Source organism: Gouania willdenowi, chromosome 17 (assembly GCF_900634775.1).
Source record: "Gouania willdenowi chromosome 17, fGouWil2.1, whole genome shotgun sequence".
NCBI classification, from domain to species: domain Eukaryota; kingdom Metazoa; phylum Chordata; class Actinopteri; order Blenniiformes; family Gobiesocidae; genus Gouania; species Gouania willdenowi.
This window is the reverse complement of record NC_041060.1, coordinates 20524012-20549487: the sequence shown is the minus strand read 5'-3', so window position 1 is coordinate 20549487 and position 25476 is coordinate 20524012. Positions and strand designations below refer to the sequence as shown.

Sequence of the window (25476 nt, the reverse complement as noted above, 5' to 3'; positions counted from 1 at the left end):
CTTAGGATTTCATTTTAACTATAAGGAAGAGCTGTTTTATATGGCAGGGGCTTTCTTTCACGGATAGTTAAAAAGGTCACTGGCTTAACTGAATATTGAATCAGTGTGTTTTTTTTTTGTTTTTTTTTACTGGAATCACTAGTTTTCTGTCTGTGTCCATTGCAGAATGGTTTAATGAGTTGAAACAGGGAAGTAAACTGTCTGTGACTTTTTTATCTGGGGACAAACTTCCATACAACAAGGACAGTGAGATTCAGTCCTGCACTTTTGTCCAGGGAGAATGTCACTGTGTCAAAAGGTGGATATTGGTCCCAGGGAGAGATTCATAGGTGGTAATGAGGATGTTGCTGCAGTGTGGGTCATGGTGTTGTGGCTCGAGCCTGTCAGTATAATGGACCCATGTAGTCGGCGGGACGATCGATAGCTGAGCTCACAACCTAGTCCGCCTGTTGTTCCTTACTCTTCCTGTCTATCAACCTGCCACCCGGAGATAGAACACGATGCAGAATCGTCTGTACAACGACAGATGGAGTGTCCAGATACCTTCTCATTACCTCAAAGGTGGATAGAGGTGAGACAAGGTGAGGGGAGAGGTCTGTCGAGCTCCACGTCCTCACAGTTACCGTATGCTCAAATGGATGCCTAAAATCCTCATTAATGGGCCAATGTATTTCCTTTATAATTATCAAAGTACAATAGATTATAATTTTTTTCTTAATTATTGACAAACCTTTCGTTCAAATTACTTACTGGTAATATTTTCCGTACTTTTCTATTTAAATTTTAAGGAAAGACATATTTAAAATATTTAATGTCTTTCAAAACATTTCTGTTATTTCAGAGTTTGGATAATTCAAAGGGATCAAAGAGTTTTGAAAGTGCCAACAGGTTAGTTTACCATCTATGGCTACCACTCAATCGCATAGTTCAAGTAGTGCTCTCCTTTGATGAACACAGTCCTTCTTCTCTTGCCCTTTATCGACTGGCCCCTGCTTTTTCCACACTCATCTCTTTTACAATTTAAATCCTGTGGCCTTTAGAGAGTGATCTGGATATATGGTTCCATCTGCTCCAACAGGGCAGCTAAGGGCTCAGATACAGAGTGGAAGTAGTATAGGAATTGGGGAAACACAAAAAGACATTATAGACTATTGGAATATACTTTCTTTTCTCCATGGACAGGGACTGAGAAGATAGAAAAGGACTGGAATTTGATTGGCATTTTGTTCTTCAAATGACAAATTTTTGTAGGAATGTTTGTACTTCATATAAGAGGTTAGGAAACAACAAATATTTTAGGTAGGACAGTAGTTTTTGTGTGTATTGCAGTGCCACTCGTGAGAAGTGTTTTCAATTGCACTATTTAGTTGTCTAAACCCAACCTTGGGTCAAAATGTGGTTTTACCATCATCATCAAACTACAGGTGGTAGTTGGTCCTTTGAGTCTTTCACATAATCAATGAATTGTGTCAAATTGTTTTATTCTTGAAAGTCTTCTTCACAAAAAAGCAAACTTGACCAGCTTGCCAATGTCTGCTTTCTTTGGTGTTGTAGGGATATACAGGGTTCTAGCCAGTGCTGTTGAGCGTAGGGGCCCCCAACATTGTAATTTTGCTCCCCTAGGAGCAATGGTGCCCCCTACATTCAGTTTTCAGCAACATTGGGGGGTTTTCTGTTGTTTTTCTTCTTTTTGAATTGGTACCGTCGTAATAATTGTTGCACACTTGGACACAAAAGTGACTCCCGGGTGTGCACGGGTTGATTTATCTTTTTTTTTTACTTTAGTCTGAACCCAGCAACACATTCATCAGCTGCACCGTCTGTTTAATACAAGTGATTTGCTTGGACGCTCCCGTCTTTACCTGAGACCCCTGTAGCCTTTTAGTTGTCCCCGATGCTGCCTGTGTGCATTTTCTGCTTACGTAACCGTAATAACATCCACATATTTAAGCTCGGAGGAGTGCAGACAGTCCGGACTCCGCTGTGTGTGGAGGCTCAAACATACTGTGGCCTGGAAGGGCCCAGCGGCGACGGCACCACCCCGCGCTCAAGTCGCCGCTTACCGGGGCCTTGGACATGGTTACCTCACTAAGCACTCCCTGCTCTCCGGCGGGCATGGAGCTCCTTCACCCCGGGCACGGACTGTCCTCAGTGCCTCGACACGGCTACCGGATCACGACAGTGGCGATGTCGGCCACCTATCCGACCCGACCCATCTAGAAACACAGACTGCTGTGAGAGCTGATATTGTAGGTTTTATGTTTGTAAAGCTGCTTTGATTGTGCACAGCAAAATGTTTAGTTTCTTGTGGGATTTATGCTGCTCGTTTAAGTTTTGTTTGGAAGTCTTAGATCGGATTGAGTTAGCTAAACAAGCTGATATTTTAGTTATTTATATATATATATATATATATATATATATATACAGTGTATATATATGTATATATATATACACTGTATATATATATATATATAAATATATATGTCTTTTGTAATATGATCACTGTTGGATTTAGTGACTTGATATAAATAAAGGTTATAGTGATACATTTGTTTGGTTACTTTAATGAATGGATACCGACACACATACCTTGTTTAAAAGTATGAAATAGCCACATAGTAAAGAAAGGAAGAAAAAAATGCATGAAAAATTGTGATAATCGTTAATATCGTAATAAACATTGATTAATCGAATCGTAGCACCCTGAATCGAAATCGGATGGAATTGTCAGGTCCCTTAAATGGCACACCCCTAAAAGTAAGGCAGTCATAAAGATTAAATAAACAACTTTAGCTTTACTTCACAAATTTTTGCCTTCAAAGAGTAATGCATTTCAAAATTTTGGTGAGAATCCTGATATATATTGTTTGGTGGTCATGGTGCAATTTAAAGATTGCCTGTGTGTCAAAGTAGCATGGCTGTGTTGTTGAGATATAATCCTCAAAACAACAAAAAAATTACTACACTTTGCAAGAGAAATCTTGAAATTCCAATGCTACTTTAAGAGTCTATAGGAGAGTTTTGTTTTATTTCAAGACATGAGGTTAGAGACCTGCTAGTCAGTCTAACTGTAAACATCCTCACGTCAACAGATTCTTTTGAGTCTTGCGGCTAACAACTTCCAAAGGCTGCTGCTCTCACACAGAGGACAGAGGCCACGGCTTCTTTCTCATGTCAGACTCCGGAGGGTCCACACGGGCCAAAGAACTGCTCTCCCAGTTCTTTACAGTCACTAATCTGGTCTGACACCTTCCTGATTTACAATGCCCCCTACGCTAAGCACGGACCGATTAGAGGTAATTGATTTAGAACAGTGGAGGCACCTGCTGAACTGCACGAAGGCCTCAAAAGACCCCTCCCACACTAATATACAAAGTTGGGTCCCACCTCAGTGCCACTTGGAGAATAAAAACACACTCAGCCTTTCAGTAGAAATTATTATATTGAAGAAATGATCCTACAGTTTAACACTGTATTTAATAATGTTCTTTATTTTTGCTCTGTCCCTTCTTTGCTTGTTTTCCTGGATTAAACTGAACTCTTAACAAACTGCCTGTGTTTGGCCAGGATTTGATCTACAAGTCTCTGTATTTCCTCACACATGCCCTCACTGTGCTTGCCTTTTGCTGGTAGAGAAGAGGCTTTTCGCCCAGGGGGTAGTGTGGCTGGGTGCATGGCGTGAACGATGAGGGGGGAAGAGAAGGGAGGTAGAGGAGTGGAATATGTGCCTTCTGTGCTGCCTGCCTAGTCATTTTATGGCACCATCTGTCGACAAGCAAACCGTCAAGTGGTGACGTCTTAGCTCATCTTTCTTGTTTGACAGTGTGGATTCCAATTTGATATAAATGCACATCTGTTGTTCAGAATGTTAAGCGGTTTGTGCCTCTAATTTAATGTTTGGCCATTACACAGATTCACTGTTGTTTGCTCCGTGATTCATCTGTAGACTTCTTTGAAATGAAAAACGAATACCACAACATTTGGCAGTCTTTGAACTAAATGAGTGTAGGTCAGAGGCTAGAGTAACTCAGCTTTAAGATTATAGTTCCAATTACAATTCAGTGCCTGGAGCACACATGGGTTTAAAGGCCAAGTTCTCTGATTACCCCCAACTGTCAAAAAAAAAAAAAAAAAGGCTCGGTTAATTAGAGCTTCTATTAGGACTACCTGGTGTCATGGACTAGTAAGCATCTCAAGAACTCCCAAAGCTGTGCTGTAATTTGGATTGGCTATGACACTTTTGCTTATTATAAACATTTATAGAAGATGGATGGAATATCTAAGGCTTTATCAATACCACCGAGTCAGCATTTCCCGAATATTTTAAAAGCAGAAATTAGATCCCTGGAACCCAGGAAAATCAATGTTTGCTGAAGGATTTATTTATTACATCTTTGAGCCAAATATTTGGGTGATGAGCACTATATTGTAAAACAGACTCCTGATATTGAATTTTGAAAATTCTTATTATTGAAAACTTATAATTTAGTTACAGTTAACGTTTGGGATTCATACCAATAACTGCAATTTTACATGCAATAATGCAATGCGAGGAGTTGCTAAGAATATATGAATATTTCTACTTTTCATAATAAAATCCCAAAGCTAGACAGTGAGTGAATAAGAAAACAATGTTCAGTATTTACAGTAACCTTTTTGTGTTATTGGCTGCTGCTATGCCAATGGGAAGTTTCCATGTGACTCCATGTTTTTTTTTTTTTCTTAAACTGTATAATGTAATGTTTTTCTTTACATTTTTCAGTCTAACTGAATTACTGAAGTGATTTATTTTTGTGTAAACACTTTGTGCTACCTCATAGAAAACAGCTTCATGTTGGGCCAGGAACACATAGCGTTGTGTTTGCTTGATAATGACAAATGTTTTACATTAAGCTTGTACTTTGATTTGTTGCTTCCCTCTTGCCCAGCACTTTGCAACACAAGCCATTCCCCCCTATCTGCAGCTCGCCAATAATCACTCTTCAATAAATTAAGAAGGAGGTGGCACTCTGGTGAGTCTTCTCTGCTCAGTGTAATATACATCAGTGTAACACTTATTCTCAGTTTGATTTGTAGTGAAATAGATTTTTAGTCCTCCCCAGTGCCAGAAAGGTCATTATACATCTTGGCTTCAGTGGTTTTGTTAAATATTCTCCAATCAAAATAATCAGCAGCTGAATTAGGCGTACACACTTTTTTTTTCAGCCTGTGTAAGAACATGGTGCATTACATCCAACATTCATGCTTCACACGTGACATTACCGTGTGTCATACAGTAATACAGCATGGTGTGTGTGATGTGAATGTTGTGAAGTTGGGTAACAATTGTACTGATCTCCATTGTATATATTTTGGTTGATAATTACACAAGTGCTTTCAATTCTAGGTCAGCGTTATCGGGGCTTGTTACTTTCTATTGCTCAACTTGAGGAAGTGCAAACATCAGTCAAAGGTGTCTGCAAGTCTCTCCACCACTGCAGTAAAGTGTTAACAATTAACTGTGTGAATCCGGCTTGTAAACACAAGTGCTGCAAAACTCGATAGGGCATAGGACATTATCCTTTGTGAAAATTCAATGCAGGGGCTTGTCAAAGGCCTGTAAAATAAAGCCACATAGGTGGATACTGCAAGCCTTTTAGAGCTGGTAGAAAAACCTCATTTGGTTTTCCCAGACAGGAACCCAGCTTGCAATTTTCTCTGGGGTTTTATGCACAGAGTTGTGCAGGTAAGTATTTTAGGGCAGGGAAAACTAATCAAAGACCAAAAGCAGGGCTGTTAAAATCCAGCATCTTTATGAAGCTCTCAGACACAAGGCCAATACAAACCACCCTGGCCTGGCTTTATCACCCCGAGAGACGGCCATGATTAGCTGTCCACGCGGCTAGTCATATATCTCAACTGTCTCACCTGCTCGTGCTTGGAATGACCCATTAGAGAGAGCTGCAGAAAGACGGCGAACATGAGTAAGATGGGATGGAAGCGATGGAAAACAGAAATGCTACCTGTAGTTCGAGTGATAGTAGTGTTTACTTGGCCTCTGTACTCTCTCTCTCTCTCTCTCTCTCTCTCTCTCTCTCTCTCTCTCTCTCTCTCTCTCTCTCTCTCTCTCTCCCTCTCTCTCTCTCTCTCTCTCTCTCTTTCCCTCTCTCTCTCTCTCTCTTCCTGTAATGCATGTCTGTTAACGGCTGTGTCTATATGGGTGGCCACTCCCTTGCCACACACACACACAGAGGGAGTAATAAAACGAAGCAAACAGGATAGGTGCATATTAGGTGTGTTTATGCCCCTCCCCAATGAGCTCACTCTAAAGCTCCTTTGTCCTCCACAGTTTACCGTTTCAGACACTCTCATCCCATTGTTCCCTCGTTAATTACTTCCCTAAACCTCTTACTCTCCTGCCTCTTTCACAGTCTCTGTACAGCGTGCCGGAATACGTTCAAAGCCTTTTTAAAAAGACTGAAAACAAATACCTGATTGAATCGGGAGTAATTGGTTTTTGGTTATTTCCTCTTCTTTGATAAACAAAAAAAAAAAAGAATCTCTTTTTTCTTCCAAGGTGTTTTGTGTTGAGCCAAGATGCTACTGCCGCAAGATCATCCCCGTGTAGTTGGATTCATGCTCTTGACATATTGACAAATGGGAAAACTGGTGCAGCTCCATAAATTGCGGTCTGCCTGGCTGCAGACCTCTGAATCACAGCGACATTTCACATTTTGTGTAGTAATTCAAAGAAGCCTCTCAGGTTGTTGTAGGTGTTTGCTCCAACGGTACCTCAACAGCTGAGCCACTGTCACACTGTAAAAAAACAAAACTGATTAAACATTAAGAAATGTTCATCATGTTGGTAATGATAAAGAGATTGATTACCGATATTGTCTTGGCCGTCTTTCCAGCTGTGGACACCGCATACATAGGTTCACATTTCTTTCCGCATTTGACCCATCCCTGAGGATTATTGGGCAGATGCTGTGGTGCACATGGGGAGCATTTAGTGGTAATGGGGCTTACTCAAGAGCTCACCGTGGTGATCAACTTGGGGCCAAATGTATGCAACAGCCAAGAACTGAATGTAAAGTGAAATTAATCAGTTGTTTAAATTTTGTTATGGATATTGTGGTCAGCATGCAGGTCCTTCCATCATTTTTCTTATGTTGGACGATGTTCGAATTCAAGGAATAGGCTACGTTGAGATTAGCACAGAGTTATTGTTTATTTCTCTCTAAAGCCATGTCTTTAAGGTGTGTAATATTTTGCATTAAGTGCTGACCAGGAATTGAAACTACCATTACCTTTAACTGCCAGCCACAAAATAAGGATTTTAAGATAATGGGATTATGCATCATATGATATCTATCTCCTTGTTATCCTATTTACAACTAGGTATCTAATCACTCTTCTCTACCTTCTGTGGAAAGGTTGTGCTTCAATTTCACCACCTTAACGTTTAAACCATATGCCCAGGCTGAAGGAGAAGGTCGGGCCCTGTCAATAGATCTCTCGGTGCTTTCAAATCCAAGGTTTGATAGTGGCTAGAGTTCACTGTTGAGAGATTATACACTTAGCCTTAAAACTAGATTGTGGACCAGAAGAAAATGATGGTGGTTACATGTTCATTTTATCACTATGCCTGGCTGCAATAGTTGGAAATTCTAAATCTAAATACATATATACTGTACTGTATGTATATATTGGATCGGCCGATATTTATCATTTTATGCAATTTTGATTGGCTGTAATGTCTTAATTAGCCGATCGATGACGTCATTGTCTTGGTGAAACTTTTTGTAGATGCTCCCATTGTGATTGTTTTTTTAAAGTCACTGATCGGTGATCGGCCCAAAAATGCTGATTGTGTAAAGCCTAATCTATACATATATACAGTATATATTTCAGTGTGCACAGTGGGAGGCATTAAAAAAAGACGTGCAGAAACAAGGTAGAAACTGCGCATTACACATTTATGTCGAGGTTGCCTTGACATGTTTCCTTCAACTACGCAACGGAGCACTTCTTCAAGGAAACAGCATTCCCTATAGAATTCTTTGCAAGAACTCTCAAGGAATCCCAGAAAGAGTGCAAGGTGTTGGTTCTGCTTACAGTTTCCCCAGATCTAATTTTGATAGTCTTTGTGGAATGTGCCAGGAAAACAAGTTTGGGCCTGATAACAAAAGACAGTGTCAGAGGTTTTGTGGGGTCCTGTCTCATCAAGTCACATCCACCTTGGTGGGACATGTGGGATATACAGAAGACTAAGCAGTTTGTATTATTGAGGGCTTTTTGACTGTTGATACATTATTTGCACTTGGAACTGTTGTAGTTGTAGATTTTAGTGTTTATTTTGGTTATTCACTGTAGAAACTATAAATGCACAAGCATCCTCTCTTACTTTTATACTCATGTGCTTACAGATTAGAGATACACCATATAACACTACCATACCAAATATGCTTATAATCAGACATGAAGCTGAGCCAGATACCAAATTCCCATTGTTTCCCAGCTGATGCCTTTCACCTTTCTCATTGGCCATACCACCACCACAACATTAAGCTTACCATGGCAAGGTTTGTCACATTGCTCTTCCATTCAGCAGGGGGAACCAAGCCTCACTGGTATAAATGCATTTGGATGACAAGTATCTTCCTCTCTCTGGCATCTTCTGTGAATAATATCCTTCCTCCACCAGAGTTCTGAAGCATGTTGAGCAGCCCACTCAATCAGTTTCATTGCCTGAGTCTACTAACCATCATGTAAACTATGACATGCATCGAAACGAGTGTCAAAACTTGCTAGCCAGGGCTTTGAGGACAGAGAAATGATGAATTGGTCTTTTAGCTTGCAATTGTAAAGAAAGGGGTTTGAATTGTGTTGTTCATGGTTGCATAGAATGGCTGTGATCAATTTCCTTGACAGTTGTTTCTTCTTGCTGCTCAACACACCAACAATAAAGTGCTTTCTCATTACTGGTGATGGTGAAAACGCAGAGGGGGGCTTTTTACTTTTCCACAGGCTTCAAACTGTTTTATCTGCACCTGTGGATATTTCTCCAAAGTGTACGTGCAGGGAAGAGTATAATACGGCCTGATAGCATCACAGCTTGAACTTTCACTGACGATAGATGATGTTGACTCTACGCTCAGTTTGGAAATTCCTCAGATTGAAATTGTGCGGAATCTGAAATCATTTCAGCAGACAAAGGAGCCCTAAAGGCACATTCCTGTAAATGACTAAACGATGATGGAGCGTTAGCGTTGGATGATACCTGTCGATGTCTGTGCCCAGCTGATGCACTCAGGCACAAACAATGAAGTCTTTCACAGCCGTGCTTTGTTTTTATCTTCACCTTGTCGAGAAAGCTATATCGGAGTTTGGAAGCAGAAAATGTGATGGTAGAGATTTGGATTAGTTCAAAAGCGTGTTGGTATTTTTTAGCAAAGAGGGTGGTCGAAAAGGTGTTCAGTGCTGCCTGCCCTCCTTCTCTTTCACCCGCATTGAAATCACCGCATGAGTAATGGAGGGAGTTGAACACCCCCATTGCCTTAAGAATGTTTATTTTGCTGAAGATTAGGCATTATGTTCCTGACACTCTGGCTGAACCAAAAAGACTAAAGCTGACTGGCCACCCAGCGAGCCTCAAGATATTTCACATTGTGTGCTGCTTCTCTATCTCCATCACCATTGTTGATGACGGTGCCGATGAGCTGAGAAAGTTAACAATTGTTGCAGTCCTCCTGTAAAAGTCTTGTAAGTACAACTTTGATCACAAAAGTTGGCTTACTTTAGTACGTAAAATAACTTTTCTTCTTTAATTCCCCTTAAAAATCCTCCAGAGATGCTGCTTTAAATCCTTGAATAGAGACATATCTATCCTTACCATATTGTGGTCTTTTTTACAGCATTACTCATCACAAATGGCCACGGGCAGGAGAGTAGCGGATGAGAAATGCAGTTAGCTCAATTTATGGGCATACACAGTTACTTTGTTTATAACAGCATTAGACATTGACACTGGAGGCAATAACAAAGTTAAGGTCATATATCTGAATTTTAATCAGTTGTCCTTGTAATATCTGACGATAAATCTAATTTTGTAAATGACAAACCGTCAGGGCTCATGCCGTTTTACGGATTTCATGTCCCTGCCTTCCCCTTTGAAGAAAATAAAGCAGTGCTTGCTTTTATGCATCACAGTTAATTATGGTTAATTTGTGGCACACCTGCTGCCGCTTTGTTGACCAATTTCTTCTCCCTCGGGTGTGTTGGTTCTACGCATACATGTTGTCTGTCGATGAGATCATGGCACTTTATGTGATTTGAAACCATCTGGAAGACTTTCAATTTCCTAATAGGAGAACATTAAGTGGGTGGTGGTCCTTAGGGAGTGCTGTTTAGGAGCTCCTCTGGGTTTTTGACTGATTTCCATTGTGAGTGGGTGGCTGGGGAGCTTCGTTCTTTGTGTTTTCTCTTTGCACTTCCCATGTTGTCTTTTGCCCTAGGTGCCTAGTTGATCACATCAATTGATATCTTGAGTCGTATGCTGATGTACCTCTTACTACTTTGTTCTGCGACTTGTTTTTCACATTTTCGTGCAACTTTGTTACAGTGCTTATTCCAATGCATGCAGATGTAGAACGAGTGGGAATACTAATGCCTTCCTGACTGTGCTTTGGTTTGTTTTCTCTCCAGGTGTTAGTCTTTGATCCTCTCAGAGTGGGACGCGTCTAGCAGGAGACTGAGAAGGGAGCAGTGCCAACTTGAGTCATGGTGCCTAATATTCACCCGGCAGTGCCCCTCTTGCACAGAGGGGCGTACCTGCTCCTGCTTCTGCTTCTGCTCAGTTGCATGGTGGTAACATCTCTGGCGGACAGTAAGTAAATTTAGTCACCTTTGAAGTTATATCTGTTAATTAGATAACCCCGGTGTATTTTTCAAGTACGTGTGCTAATTCGTCACACTGATAAAAGTAATGGAAGTAAAAAGAAAGTAAAGGCGGAAAATGCAGTTTACAATAACATTACAAGCAGTTTTCAAATTAGATACATACATTAGTTGGAAAACAAAGGCAACACAGTCAAGCAAACAACCAGTTACAACTATGCATGTGAGCACTGTTGTTTTGATTTGGGCCATTGTTTGAGTCCTTTGTTAAAAGCATTGCATGTTTAATGTTTAAATGTTTATTCATTCTAAGACCTCACTCTTTTTCCACTTTTTCCCCCACCATGGCTGTTTTTTTCCCCTGCCACTCCTCATGGGACGCAGAATTTATCGCTTTTTGATGATTTAAAGGATGAATAAATGCCATTCAGACAGCAGACACTTTGCAGAAATATCAAATACATATTGGATTTAGGACCTCATATTAAAGTGGTCTGGGTCTAATTTGAAAAATTGGATTTGTGCTGTTCAAACTGTCTTGAACAGATCAGATACTGGTCGTATATGTGCAAAAAGAAATCGGATTTTGGCTGTTTTTGCCTGCAGCCTAAACATAGCCAAAATATACAAAGAATATTCGCAAGAATTGCTATATTATAAATGATGCTATTACTCCATCCTATCACGATAGGTAACGTCTAAGAATGGCAAAAATTTTAAGAGTCCAGTTTGGCACAAATGTAATGAAACTCAGCAATATTTTCAGATTTAGCTATTTTTCCACGTTTATCACAACTTTATCACCATTCCTGATTCATCAGGTGATCCTGTGTACAAAAAGGATATGGAGAAATGCTCATCAGACCCCTTGAAGAGCTACTTTTTTGTTCTAAAACTTTACTGCTTTACTTTAAGCTATATTTTGATGCAATGACGAGGCAGTGGCGCCACAGTCACTAGCGTCTGAAAGACAGTTGGTTGCACACATACGCAGAGGCTCATTAACACCTACTATGTCAGTGCATTTGGGTAGCAACGTGCCAGGGTCGTTTGCAGCATGGTATCTATGCCATCAGGCCAGTCATATGCACAGGCCTGACATGTTGAATGATCTCATATGCTCATTCAAGAGTCCTTTCTTTTTTTAGCTGTGCAGCTTTGGGTTTCAACCAAGATAAAATACAGATGCGATAAAATACAGATGCTATTTGCAGGAAACAGGAAGGGCTGCTAGTTTTATAAATGCATTTTAGTATGATGAAAATCAGCATCTATTGAGCTGAAAATGTACAGAGATCAGAAAAAAAACATTCCTTGGAGAATTGTCACTGCCTTTTGGGCCTCAGTTGAAGTCAAAAAGCAATGCCCTTCCAAAGTTGAGATCAGGGACAAAATGAATTCAACAAATTACTTCAACTGTTGTGCTGTCACCTGGGCCACTGTGATTCAATCACACCCTAATGCTGCGTTCACACCGGACGCGTCACGAAATGTCCGTACGTCCAGATTACATACAAAGTCAATGGATAGATGCGTCCCAGATACAAAATCTTTCCTGTGCAGCGGGGCGGTCCGATACGCACGTCAAGTGCGTTGGCCATGCGATCCGCACATTCGCACAAGTTGAAAATATTGAATTCCTGCGACTGTTTCGTATGACAAAAGCAATCAGAGTCTTTGTTGACGTTGACGTCAGGCCGTCAACACGAACACCGGTCTGTTCACCCATTCAACCATGGAGTAGAAGCTGTGTGTGACCACCTGGAGCTGTATGACATGGCCTTTATAACTGGATCCGGACTAGGAAGGATTTGGCGTGCAGGAGAATCAGCGAGGAGGTGGTAGTAGCAGATAAACGTTCTCTCTGTAGCTTTTATCTCTGAAAGTCGACACTGAGCTAGGATAGCATTAGCTGCTAATCACACCGGGTTACACTTTTTTCACTGGTGGTTTATGTTTATGAGAGGAGAACAAAGAGCGCAGCTCCTCGCTCCAGCAAGCAGTGAAACTCACCGAGTTGGATGTGTCGCTGGTGGGCGGGGCTTTATTTCAGACGTGCGTATGAAGCGAATGGGGACATTTTTTGTTCCTGCGGACCCTGCGGTACGTTTTGTACGGCACATGCGTCCGGTGCCGCAGAGAGATGCAATCGCTGTGAACGCAGCATTAACTATGTATGTCCACCATACCCCCAAAAACAAGAAACTGGTACTCTGTGCTTTTCGACCAACTTTGTTTGTCGTAGCCTTTTCCTCTCTCCGCTCAATGTTATTTCCCTCGACCTTGTAGAAAAGTTTTACAGGTCTTTCTTTTTTTATTGCGCCCTTGCATCAGTGTCAAGCTGTAATTGGATCAAATCAAAGCAGCATTACTTTCTTGGAAAAACCAACCATGTGCTGTGTTGTGCAGAATCTTGTCATAAATTGGCCCAACTTAACATAGTTTTGCTCTCCATCAAAGATTTAACACATCCTAGTAATAAGACACCAAACATCAATAAATAGTAATGACTTATAGTAACTAGAATGGCTTTGCTACGGGAGTCTCTTTCACTTTTGTCTTTGAATAATTAGCACACGACTTTTCTATAAAAACAACTGAGACCCGCAGAGTATATTTTTCAGTTTACGGCTTGGGTGCTTTGTTTCCTGTCATGTTTTGTTGTGTCCTTGTGTTCTGACATGTCTGCATTTTAATTGCCACCATGGGAGTTAAGAAAATATATCAGATTTGTATTTTAGAGATGGTAATTAAAGAGGTGTTCCCAGGAGCAGTAAAGGTACAAAGATATGACTGAAATGTGCTGACTCTGATTCCCAAGCTGCACTGTTACTATGCTCGCCTAATCTATAATGGAAAGATAAACATGTTTGTAGGATGGTAATGTGTTGAATTGTTTAGTGAGCAGAACTGTGTACTGTAGTTGGACAGAAAAGGACTGAGCTCTTACATAGGGAATTCCATTAGACATTTAATATAGTAGAGTTGTGCTTTTTAGTAGGGGTGTTCCGATCCGATATTAGCCTGAAATCGGATATCAGATTCAAATTTCTGGATTTTCCGCCTTTTTTTCTTCTTTTTTTTCAATTAATTTTGTATTTATTTTCTTCAGTTGAAGAATACTGTAGATATTATGTTGAAGGTAATTATGTAACCAATTGATTAATAATAAATGGGTCAGTTATTCTCATACCTACGTTGCTGACTATTGTTCTCTGTTTGAGTAACATCACTTGATCCAGCCTTTTTTAACATTCCACACTACAAAATAAGTAATTATTATTTTCTTATCAAAGAAAAGAGAGAGAAAAAAAGTATATATGATTCATGCTGGTATCGGATCAATATCGGTATCGGCCATTACGCAAGGCTGCAATATCGGTATCATATCGTAAATGAAAAGGTTGCATCAGGACGTCCGTACTTTTTAGCATCTCCAAACCACCTTTTTGTTGTCGCTCTCTCAATTAATTAGTGTTGATATATAGCATCCTCACCATTGTTTTCCTTGTACTTTATTATAATAATTCTAGAATACATTTTTGTCCCATAACTTGTCCCCCAAATTTATCAAGATTTTACTGACCAGGGTACTCCAGTCTGCATAATACTTAGGACACTCCTGCTATCTTATGCTGTTTTTTTTTTAAGTTTATTGTTATAAATTATCCCATTCAAACCTATTGGTTTAAACACAGCACAGTTTACTGTATTAATAATATTGACTCAGAGAGGTTATAATGACTCTGAGGGGTTCAGCCTATGCATCATCACTTGCATTTACCTTGGGAAATGCAGTTGGTCTAGCAGTTAAGTTTTTATTTTATTTTATCAAAGCAAATTTTGATTCATGTTTTGTGTGTCTGCTCTTGGCTCTCCAAGTTTCTGAAGGTACTCAGGTTTTAGGCTCTTCCAAACATCTCAAAGAACCAACACCAAAAGCAATTAACTCCTTCATGTAATGATCATGCGGGCCATATGATCATCAAGGACTTATTGTGCTTCTCAATGCTGGACAATTACTTTCTTTTGATCCTGTTGCCGAAAAGATTTAGTCAGACTTCTAATGGTGTTGAATTATTCATGAAGATTTGCAACTATTTCTCAGTGTTGACAGCTCTCCATCTTGATAATAATCCTGACTCCATTTGCAGAAATGCAGCTCCAAACGTGCAAGAGTCTTTCACCATAAAGCGACCATTCCCTTCAGACATTACTGGACTAATCTCGAGCCAAATGCCATCTGCTGTAACCAATTACTTTATTATTTTTAACTTAGCACTTAATACCACCATGCAATTTTTAACACCATTTTCTGTCTTGGTCATTTTTCTTTAAAGTCAGAGGTTGACAATCTCACCAAGGCCAATCTCCTCCAGACTGGAGAGTAGATGGCTGTAGCTTTATCAGCCTGTTTGCAGCCAATTCCGACCTGATGGCTTCTGAAAGACATTTGCTGATTCCAAATGGAGATAAGCTGTGTATATTTTTCTTTGGCTGCTCAGAGTTTGAAGGCGGTATCTTTGTGCCTTTTTAACATCATGTTTCGAAACACTCAGTCAGCTTTTTAAAGCCTGCCTAGGAGCGACCTTGCTGGTATGGCTACAGTGCTCATGAAGTATGGCTGGATTTTAAATTACTGTGAAACTGATAATCATTAGCACTATTTTGCAGAAATGAGTGAGACAAAATCCACCTTCAAAACAACATTTATTTAAGACATTTAATGATGTAAACACATTTAGCCATCCAGTGTTTTTCTCACAGAGCTGAGGTGCAACATAATCCGACTTCTATAAACCCTTTTGTCTGCCTCTCTGTCTCCACAGGAGCATGAATTCCCTGATCTTTTATTTCAGAGATTATGTCTCACACAAACAAAAATACAGAGACACGTTTTTTAATTAACCGTCAGAGGTCCTCTGATGTGACAAGCAGGCTTAGATATTTCTGTTAAATCTGCACCAACACTGGAAAAAGAGGCACAAAAACAAAAATACCTTTTGGATTTCAAAGAAAAATACCTAAAATGACTTTCAGAAAAATCCAGGCTTGGGTTTTACTTAATCTCTGTGCGTAGCTTAATGTAAGCACACATGGGAACAGGCCCGAGAACTGCTATTATCCACACAGTAAAGCCAAAAGAGGTAGAATTAGAAAAAAGGAGCATCGGGGGGCAAAAATAACACCTACCACTAATGGCAGGGTTGTGTGTGCGCAGTCTCTGTAATTTGTATGCAAGCTAGTTACACAAGCGGATTCGGTCTGGTTTGGATATCCTGTATTACAGAGCAGACAGCAGACAGATATTATGGGTGGGATGCCCAGCAAGTTTATGATTACATGGGCTCAGCCCAGTGTCCTTGTCTCCACCTTGAAAAAGTAAAGCAGACATGATAGCACAGGTAGCAGACGTGTAAGAGCAATGTCAGGTGTCTCTCGGGAAAAAGAAAAATAAAAAAAACTGCCGGTTGCTCTTTGCAGCGCATTGTTCACAGGAGACTTTGTTTCAAAGGCTCTCGTCATACTACCGCTACTTGTTTGATGTAACACCCAATGATTGTACAATTCAATGTGATTTAACGGCACATAAAGAAAAGAAACTGTCCACCAACTCCATTTGTGTGATAGCCTTGTGACTTTATTCATCTTATATTATCACAGAGAAAGCACACAATACAGTGTGATTACTCCAAGTGCTAAACAGACGTCCCATCGATCCCCAGGGAGCCCATCCTAATCAACTATCTCCCTATACAGCCCCATCGAACACAATGGTCCACCACAAGGTCGGCTTCAAAGTCGCACACACCCGGCACTTAAATATTATGGGTATCTTTTTGTTATGTTGTCATGGTGAGTTACGTCATTGGTTTTAATAAGCTTTTGATGTATGTCATCTTGCTCTTACCATGTTCTAATCATGTGCAGCTTGACCGCCGTGGCTTTCTTTGTCCACTCTTTCCACTCCCATTCTGTGATTCACACAGTAGCATCAAAGCATATCATTCCTTTGAAAATACTCTTTATTGATTGTTCTTTTTTGCATGTTTAATTTGTGAATTAACCTCGGTTGTTTCATTATGGTATTAAAGGTAAGTGATGCCATGAGCTGTCACACTTTAAAGGCATGAAAGCCATTAATAACAAAACAATAGGTCCAAACGTGAGCACCCCTATAAAAAAAGGGTGATGAAATGCACAATACGGGTCCAGTGGATGAAACTTGGTGGGGTATTTGAGGAACCAACCCGGCATAACTGAGTCGAAAGTTTTGTCAATTAAGAACTCAAGATACAATATGTTGATCTCCAAAAGTTAATCAAATCTTCCTTGACGTAAGGTCTATCTTTGATTAAAGTTTTTGTCAAAATCTGTAAAGTACTTTTGATGTAATCTTGCTAACAGACAAACAAACAAATAGACAAACAGCAGTGAAAATATGACCTCCTTGGCACAACAAAAGTCTTTTAGCCAAGTCTTTATGGTAAATACATGTATATGACATGTCCTTAAAATCCCCTCTGAAATATGTTATAAAAAAATCTTCTAAAAAATGTCTGAGTAGTTTAAATGCTTTAACCAGTCCTTAACTCCAAGAACCACTGACTTAATCTTAGTCTATGGATTTAGCATTTTCTAAAGCTCTTACGATTGACTGATGCAATGGAAGTGCCAAAGTGGTCTGGGGATTGGAGGGCAGATGGGGGTCGAGGGGGGAGGTACAAAATTGGATTGTATTTTCAAGTGTCCATATGGTCACCACTAGGTTAAAAAAAAAAAGAGAGAGAGAGAGAGAGAGACTGGGACATAAATTGATTGTTTTTTAATTAAAGGAAACCATATCCACCTTGGAGAGCCACTTGGAGAGTAATGCATTAAGCACACAGCAATGGTGCTTGTATCTTGCACAGACAGCCTCATTGAGAGGATGAGGATGGAGGTAAACATCAGAAAACTCACTCAGAGGATGCCATTGGAGGAAAAATGGCCTTTGGTAAACCAGTGTTCATGGATATTACAATTCAAGGACAGGAAGCAACATTTCGAGGGTACACGCCCTGGACAGGATGCCAGTCTGGCAGGGCCTACACTCTCACATTCACTCCTACAGTCGGTATAGTGACTTTGCAAAGCCAAACGGATGTGTTTTTGCATTGGGGAGGTAACTAAAGTACCTGGAGAAACCCACACAAGCATGAGAAGAACATATTTACCCCCAGCACACACAGCGGTTCTTTAGTTTCCCCATATTACAAAGACACACATGTTGTCTGAAGAAGTGTGCCTGAATATTTGACTGTTTATTGACCCTGTGATGGACGTGACCTCAAAACTCTACCCAGGCTTAAAACCTAAATCAGGTGGATAAGCTCCAGCGCCTTGTGACCTTTACTAGAATTTGTTAGAAAAGCAAAGTATGAGCACAGTAATGGCACGTTTAGAAAATTATCATAAGGTCAAGATGAAAACTACGCTGCAAATCCTGAACTAATCCTTAACATTTTATTTGTCAGTGGATGTGCATAAAGTATGCTTCATTTGTCCTCGCGTCACATTCTTTGAGGTGATTTTTTTAAAAAAAAATTCTATCCTTTTAGGAAGATGTTATACCATTGTCTTTTACTTTATACCTGTTTCCATAGTGATAACATGAAAGCCTCAGCAAACCAAACTACCCACAGCCTGCTGGCATGGGTCTGCATCCCTGAGGTTGGAAAACATTATCAATCAAGGTTACCCTCACTCAAAAAACCTGTGGCCACGGCTTTACCGCTTGTGGGGTGAGTTTAGTAGAAATGGAGGCAAATGACAGCATGTCTCCTCCCTTAGAATGTACTGTAACCTAATTTAATTTCTTTTTCAATTTTTCCTAGTTGATTGCTTGTTACTTAAGGCAAGCCAGCTGTGTGGGTGGGAGGGTGAGAACAATGGAAACGGCGCTGTGGTCTCAGAGGGGATGCTAAACTTGGGGAGGCAAATTAATGAGGTTAGTGGGGTCGTGGTGGTGATGGATGATGAGCTAACACCACCTCCTCCCCAAAAAAAAGAGATCTTTTTAGATGCTAGCAGCCTTTTCTCCAGCTGAGCCTCCATCTCTGACCAAGCACCTCCCGGGATCACTTAACACACTTAACATTCTGCCCACATTGGTCCAATAATGCCAGGGCCTGAGCCAATTTGGACTTCACCTTGCAGACTTAACAAAACACTCTCCAATCTTTTGCACTGAAAGCTTTTTTTGTGCTACTAAGGCAACTTTAAGAAGGCACTTTTGGATTTCCATGACAAAGGTGGCACACAGTACACATATTTAAACTGCATTCAAAGTGCACTTCTCCATCCACATTTTTAGTCAGTTTCCCCAGTTTAACACCAACACAGCCCACGTTTTCAAAACGATCTGTGTTTATATTAGATGACTGGAAGCATCAAAAACGATGTAGTATACATTCCAGGCCAATAGACGGCAGTGTAGTTTTGCAATGAATCAAAATAAGCGCATGCACAGAGACACTTCTGACGAACACAAGTCAAAGTAGAGCTTCACTCTTTAACTTAACTTCTTCAACAAAGTGTTGATTTACTTCTTCATCACTTGGATTAGTGGAGACGTACTGTATTTAGGCCTGCACCAGATTCTGACAACAATCACAGTGCAGCACTTCTACTTAGAGCTATTTGCCCGAACCCGGGGTCGGGCTTAATTTCTATCTTTATGACGTGGACTCTGGTTGGAGTTGGCTCAGATGCTGCGTGGTGAATGAGCGGCCAGGTGATGGTTCAATAAGTGCAAGAAAGGATGACTGTCCTCTGGTACATGAATACATGTTATAAAATGCATGATTGACTCCTTGTGCAGCTGTGTGGGTCACATATGTAGAGAACAGGTTGCCGAGTTGTGTGTGTGGCAGCAGTAAACCGTTACGTAACATGTCGCATACATGAAGCTGCTTGTCATGTTTCTACTGTAGTTGGATGTAGAATGAATGACTCGAAAATAAACCTAGGTTAATGAATAAATTAATTAATTAATGTGCGTTGTGCACGGATGTGAATAGAGTTGGGCTGCAATGGGTTCAGGATTAAAGAGAGATCAGCTTTATTTGGGTTCGGGCCATATTCTGTTGGTCCTGGACGGGGCGTACCTCTGAGGCACTGCAGCATCATTGAACACACCCGTGACACAGAGAGTGGCGGTTCCTTGTTTACACGGAGACGGAGAGGGAAGTGTTTTCAAAAACTTCCACTCTGGAGGCCGTTTTTTGAAAGTTTCGTTTTCAAGGTCCAAAACACCGTTGCTGTGTAAATGGACCGCCAAAATGCAACAAAACTGTTAGAAAACGTTAGGGATAGGGTTACGTTTTTTAGTGAAAACTGCCTAAATGCACCCGACTACAGCAAATGACCTGCTCATTAGGAGCTTTAGAGAGAGAAGTGTACAGGTCTCCTAAGTGAGAGGTAATGAATGTTTGTATTGTCTATAGCTGTAATATGTTAGAGAATTGATATTCAGCCACAGTGGCCTGGCCCTCGTGAGATCCTTGGTTGTGCTTGAGTGCAAAACTGTCCTATTTAACAGTCACTTTTCAGGATCTTTCACAGCTGTAGATGTCAGTTTTGCACACACAGGACCGCCTTGTGGTGTAAATGTTACTAGATTTAGAATTTGTGCTGAAAGGCCTTTTATCAATGCATGTCTCGCAAACATGATTTAGAATCCATCAGTTGTTTTTAGATATTTTCACACAAGAAGTAATTCAAGAAACCAGTGTAACTAAGAGCAAACTGTAAAGCAGTTACTCATATTTTTTTTCAAACAGCAGCATCATAGGTGTTTCTAGAGGAAGGCATATCAAAGTACATGCTTTTTCATCTGTGAGGACTTTCCCGTAAGGGATCCAGCATTGAAATGTTACAGGTGGTGAGTCATCTTAGACCGGATCTAGGTTTGGCGCCACTTTAAGCACCGCAGGTAATCTAACACCTACAACTCCTAGTGTTATGATGCCGAGAACAATTACATTCTCACCACACGATGGAGTGGTCCTTGTGTGTTTCCAATTTGTTTGGAATGTGTTATGGAAATCTGCCACCCAAATCACATTTAGCATGTTTTTTTGTTTTTTTTTCCTCCAAATGTCATTTATTGACTAACAGTCGGGAAGAGAGAGGGCAGGCTTGAAAGATCCCTCCCTCGTTCATTAACGTCGTGCGAAGATGAAAGCCATTACATTAATGTTGCTCACACTGAGAAGAGAAGAGTGAAGGGTAATTGCACTTAGAGTTCTTTTTCTTCTCCACTGTCTTGAATAATTCAGAGAGGGCTGGAAGGCCTGATAGGAAAGGCTGTCTTTGTGGTCCGTGGGGTTTTCGATGGTTGATGTTTTTTTTTCCTTGCTTTCTTTTCTCTTCCATAGGTTAGGACTTTTTACTTAAATACAGGATGACTTTATACTTGCGAATGAATGAATAGCTTCACGCTATTGGTAAAGGAAAGTAACTTCTCTCTTTTATCTCCACTGAATGCTGATTGAGCAGATAATAAATATGAAGGCATCGAATGGAAAATCATTCAAGCTGCAAAAACAAGATCAAAACAAAATGAATTGATTTCAACGCTTGGGTCCTCTGTGTCATATGGCACAATTTGGCTTATATATACAAGTTAGGCCTAGAATTGGCCTACTACAAAGATAACACAACAATGAAGATAGAAAATGTCACTTATTTACAGTATTGGAGTATTAGAACAGGCTTACTCTTGCAACAACACATTATCAGTAGGGTAAAACCAACCTCACAACAGTCTAAACACACACATTTTTTCAGTAGCACATTTCATACATAAATAAAAACATTTAAATCATCAGAGCTTTAAATCAAATAAATCAAATAAAAACATTAAACCAACAATAAAATGATTAAAAATCTCCTACATCTGAGAAACATTCACTTTCCCATATATTGAACACTGAACTGAATATATTCTACCCCAATTAGGGTTATTGGGATATTTAAATCTCAAAAACATGGAGTGAGATTTATCATGACCAGTGTCACCTTGACAATGAGGAGAGTTATATTTCAGCACCATAGCTGTGAAACCAAAGTGTGAATAGCAAACCTGATGTTAAGTGGTTTAAACAAACAGCCTGAAGTGCAGTTGACTTTATCGGGGTAAATAACTTGCAGGGGAGGCAGCTTTATATGGAATTAATTGCAAACAAGTAGCCTGCTAATGGCCTGAAAAAAGCCTTAATGGAAGTGTTCCATTAAAAACAACCAGAGCTGATGCCATCAGACATATTTCCACTAAGTGTTGCCTGGTGAAAATGATAACTTACTAATCTATTATTAATCAGAAATAATGGTTTTCCCGCTGCCGTGTGCATATCGATCCCTGCTACTCTACACTAGTGAGTAGCTCTCATTGGGCACTCTGGCAGGCTGGGGAATACACTAATTGTTTGCCACACAAGTGCCATTTACGCGACTCTCCCTGCTGTCACTGCATCTATTACACGCCTTGCTCCAAGGCACTCGACAAAGAAACGGAGAAAACTCTAAAACTGCTTTGGAAAATCACAGGCAAAGGTTTTTGCCCAACAGCGCACTCAGGCAGCCATCTGTGGCTCCATCTTAAGCACACTGTTACTATATTACAGCTGCACCTCTTTATTCATGCCATGGCAGCGCACTGATAGATGCATTAATATTTAATTCACTTTATTTTTATCTTCCCCACCCAAAGTTCACCTCTGCTCCAGCCACAAGTCAGAAACCTTTTTTCCCCTGTTGGTTCTCTGCAGTTCATGCACCAGCAGGTCAATCTTATCACTTATTTCTATACCTGTAGATGTGTCGGGCAACATATTAAACACATCCAAAACAAGTCTCAGGCGCCATCGCTTTCAGCTCTCCGGTGACCGCAAACCTACATTTATCAAACACTGCTGTGAGCTTTCGGTGAACGTCACGCACAGAGCAATCAGCAGCCTTCAGGCCCCTACAGTGCACTCCATAACCTGGCCTGCAGCCATGGCTGCAGCCAAATATGCAGGTTTCACTCATGGAATGCAAAGATAATACAGCAGCGGCACTGAACACCAGTGTTCATTTAGACATTAAATTAAGATTTACAGTAGTTTTAGTCAACTAAATGATATCAAGATTTTTGTCGACTAAATTTGTTACGGATAAAGTGCACGGAAATATAAAACTCAAGAGTTTGCTTGTTCTTGTGGCTCTTGTTGGGTTTTCTCTTTCTTATTATGAATTTTATATTTTGATAAGCACATTGAGATGACTTTGTTGTAAATTGCACTATACAAATAAAGTTGAATTGAATTCAAAGAGTTTTTGCATTTTTAAAGATTAATTTACCATTTATCAACCTGATATGGGATGGTATAATTAGAGATGTCCCGATCTGATATTGATATCGGATATCGGTCCGATATCAGCCAGAAAACGAATATCGGATTTTATCGGATCTAAAATCACCGATATAAGCGCTCCGATAAAATTTTCCGCTCCAGCACTTCTATCCATAGGTGACTGTGATTCAGTCGTAACCTACTGTTGCTGACTATTGTTCTCTGTTTGAGTAACATCACTTGATCAAGCCTTTTCTAACATTCCACACTACAAAATAAGTAATAAAAGTATGTATGATTCGTGCTGATATCGTATCGGATCAATATCTGTATTGGACGATACGCAAGGCTGCAAAATTGGTGTCATATCGGAAGTGAAAAAGCTGTATCGGGACATCCCTAGTATTAATGTTTGTGAATATACAGACAGATTTGGTGTGATCAATGCGTAAGACCTCATGAGCCGTCAACACAAACACAATCAGCTTCCTATTGGAGCACTTACCAGCTTGTCCCGCCTTCCACACATCATGTAGTTTTGATTGGATTTTGTTTCATTTTAGTTTCATATTTTAGTAAACAAAAATATCAATATATTTTGATATAGTTTTTGTTCACATGTATAGTTGTTTTTCTCTTAGTCTTGTTATTGTCACTTAAAAATAAAACTGATTAGAATTTTTTTTAGTCATCATTAACACTGCTGAATACAGAGATTATTTCTTGATATATGCTACCAAATAAAGGTTTTGTTAAGTGTTTTGAACACAAGGGTTCTACTGGGCTCACATTCATTTCCCTAATGACCTCACAATTCATCGGATAATGAGGTTAATATCTATTAAGATATGTGATGGCACACAAGGAAAATGTTTGTCTCATTAAATGGAAAAGGAAAAATTACTTGTTTACATTTTTCATTGCATATTCTATTCATTAGTTATGCAATTAAGGGAACTTTGATATCATTTCTGGGGCGTTTTCGTTGCTTTCCACACACTTTAAAGCAGTTTGTATGCAACTCTTTGATATGTAGAGCCCTATTAAACCTTTAAGTGCCTATTTGGCATTGTTGGCTCGAAATTTCAATAATAAGATAATTCTGTTAGCATGCCAGAAATCATTAACAGGACAAATATCTTTTTGCAGGAAAGATGTGGTCTTCCTGAGGCTATGACGTCAACCGCCTAACCTCCCCTTTTAGTAGTTTGTTTCCAAAAACTCCTGACAAGTGGCATGAATCGTCAAGAGTGCAAACGTTAGAGCCTTGTCACAATAGGAGTTTTGAAGGTGATGCATCAAAGAGTCAAAATAGTGCAGCTCAAAGCCTGCCGTCAGAGGCTGAGGGAAGGATTTGCATAGGTAGGCTTATGTGTTTTCCACCTCGTCCCTGGCTTTGTTTTCATGTGACAACATCCTGACAGCCGAGGAAATGGGGCACAGGCAAGAAGAGGTGGTGGGAGGGGGGTGAGGTGGTGGATGAGGTTGCCTCTGGATTTTGTCTCTCTAGGAAAAGAACTGACAAACCCAGCAGTTTGATATCCTCACTCGCAGCAGCACAAAGATGATAGCACGAGTTTGTTACGCACCCTGGCCCATCCTCTTAAAGTACCGTAGTTTCAACTCAGGTCTTATTCTGACATTGTGAGAGAAGTGAGCAGTTCAAAACGTTCCATAGTTAAGTCTGTGAGTAACAGGTCAACTATTAAAACGTAGCCCAAGCTTGTTTAAGAAGATTGATCATCTTTTGTTTATCTTCAAAACTTTCTGGGTTTTTAACATCTCACGCATCATGACTGCAATGTTGGTGCCGACACATCAGATAACATCCTTTAATTTGAAGCACGAACAAGGGGGGGGGGCCTTAAATGCTGCCTGATTTTCCATGTAAGCGACAAAGAGAAAAGCCCTTACGTCAATATAAATGCGCGCCATGGGGACAGATGTTCGCTTCGCCTCTTGGAAGTCAGATTGGTGATAATCAGGTCTGAAGGATTCCAGCTCACCACCCATGCACGCACTGATGCATGCTGGAGCATACGCTCTCACTGCTTATCAGGTTAGGATCGTTAGCGCTGCGTTCCTGCTGCCACCTGCACGCGAAGGTGCAGTCACACCCCTGATTCTCTACAAGAGATTTATGGCGAGTGCTGTTGCTGTTTGAATGTTGCACGTTTGAAAGACGTGGCTCAAAAATACCATCCAAATGTCAGGTGGA

At 40.3% G+C, this 25476-nt stretch overlaps 1 protein-coding gene across 12 annotated transcripts in view; it reads left to right on the top strand.

Moving 5' to 3' along the window:
* The window catches only part of LOC114479097 (receptor-type tyrosine-protein phosphatase F), a 255606-nt gene that overhangs the window by 75980 nt on the left and 154150 nt on the right, over nt 1-25476 (top strand). For all 12 annotated transcript variants that reach the window (XM_028472565.1, XM_028472564.1, XM_028472562.1 and 9 more), the window contains exon 2: nt 10687-10867. In XM_028472565.1, coding sequence (XP_028328366.1) covers nt 10762-10867 — 106 coding nt within the window. In that variant the 5' untranslated portion in view covers nt 10687-10761. The remainder of the gene's footprint in view (nt 1-10686; nt 10868-25476) is intronic.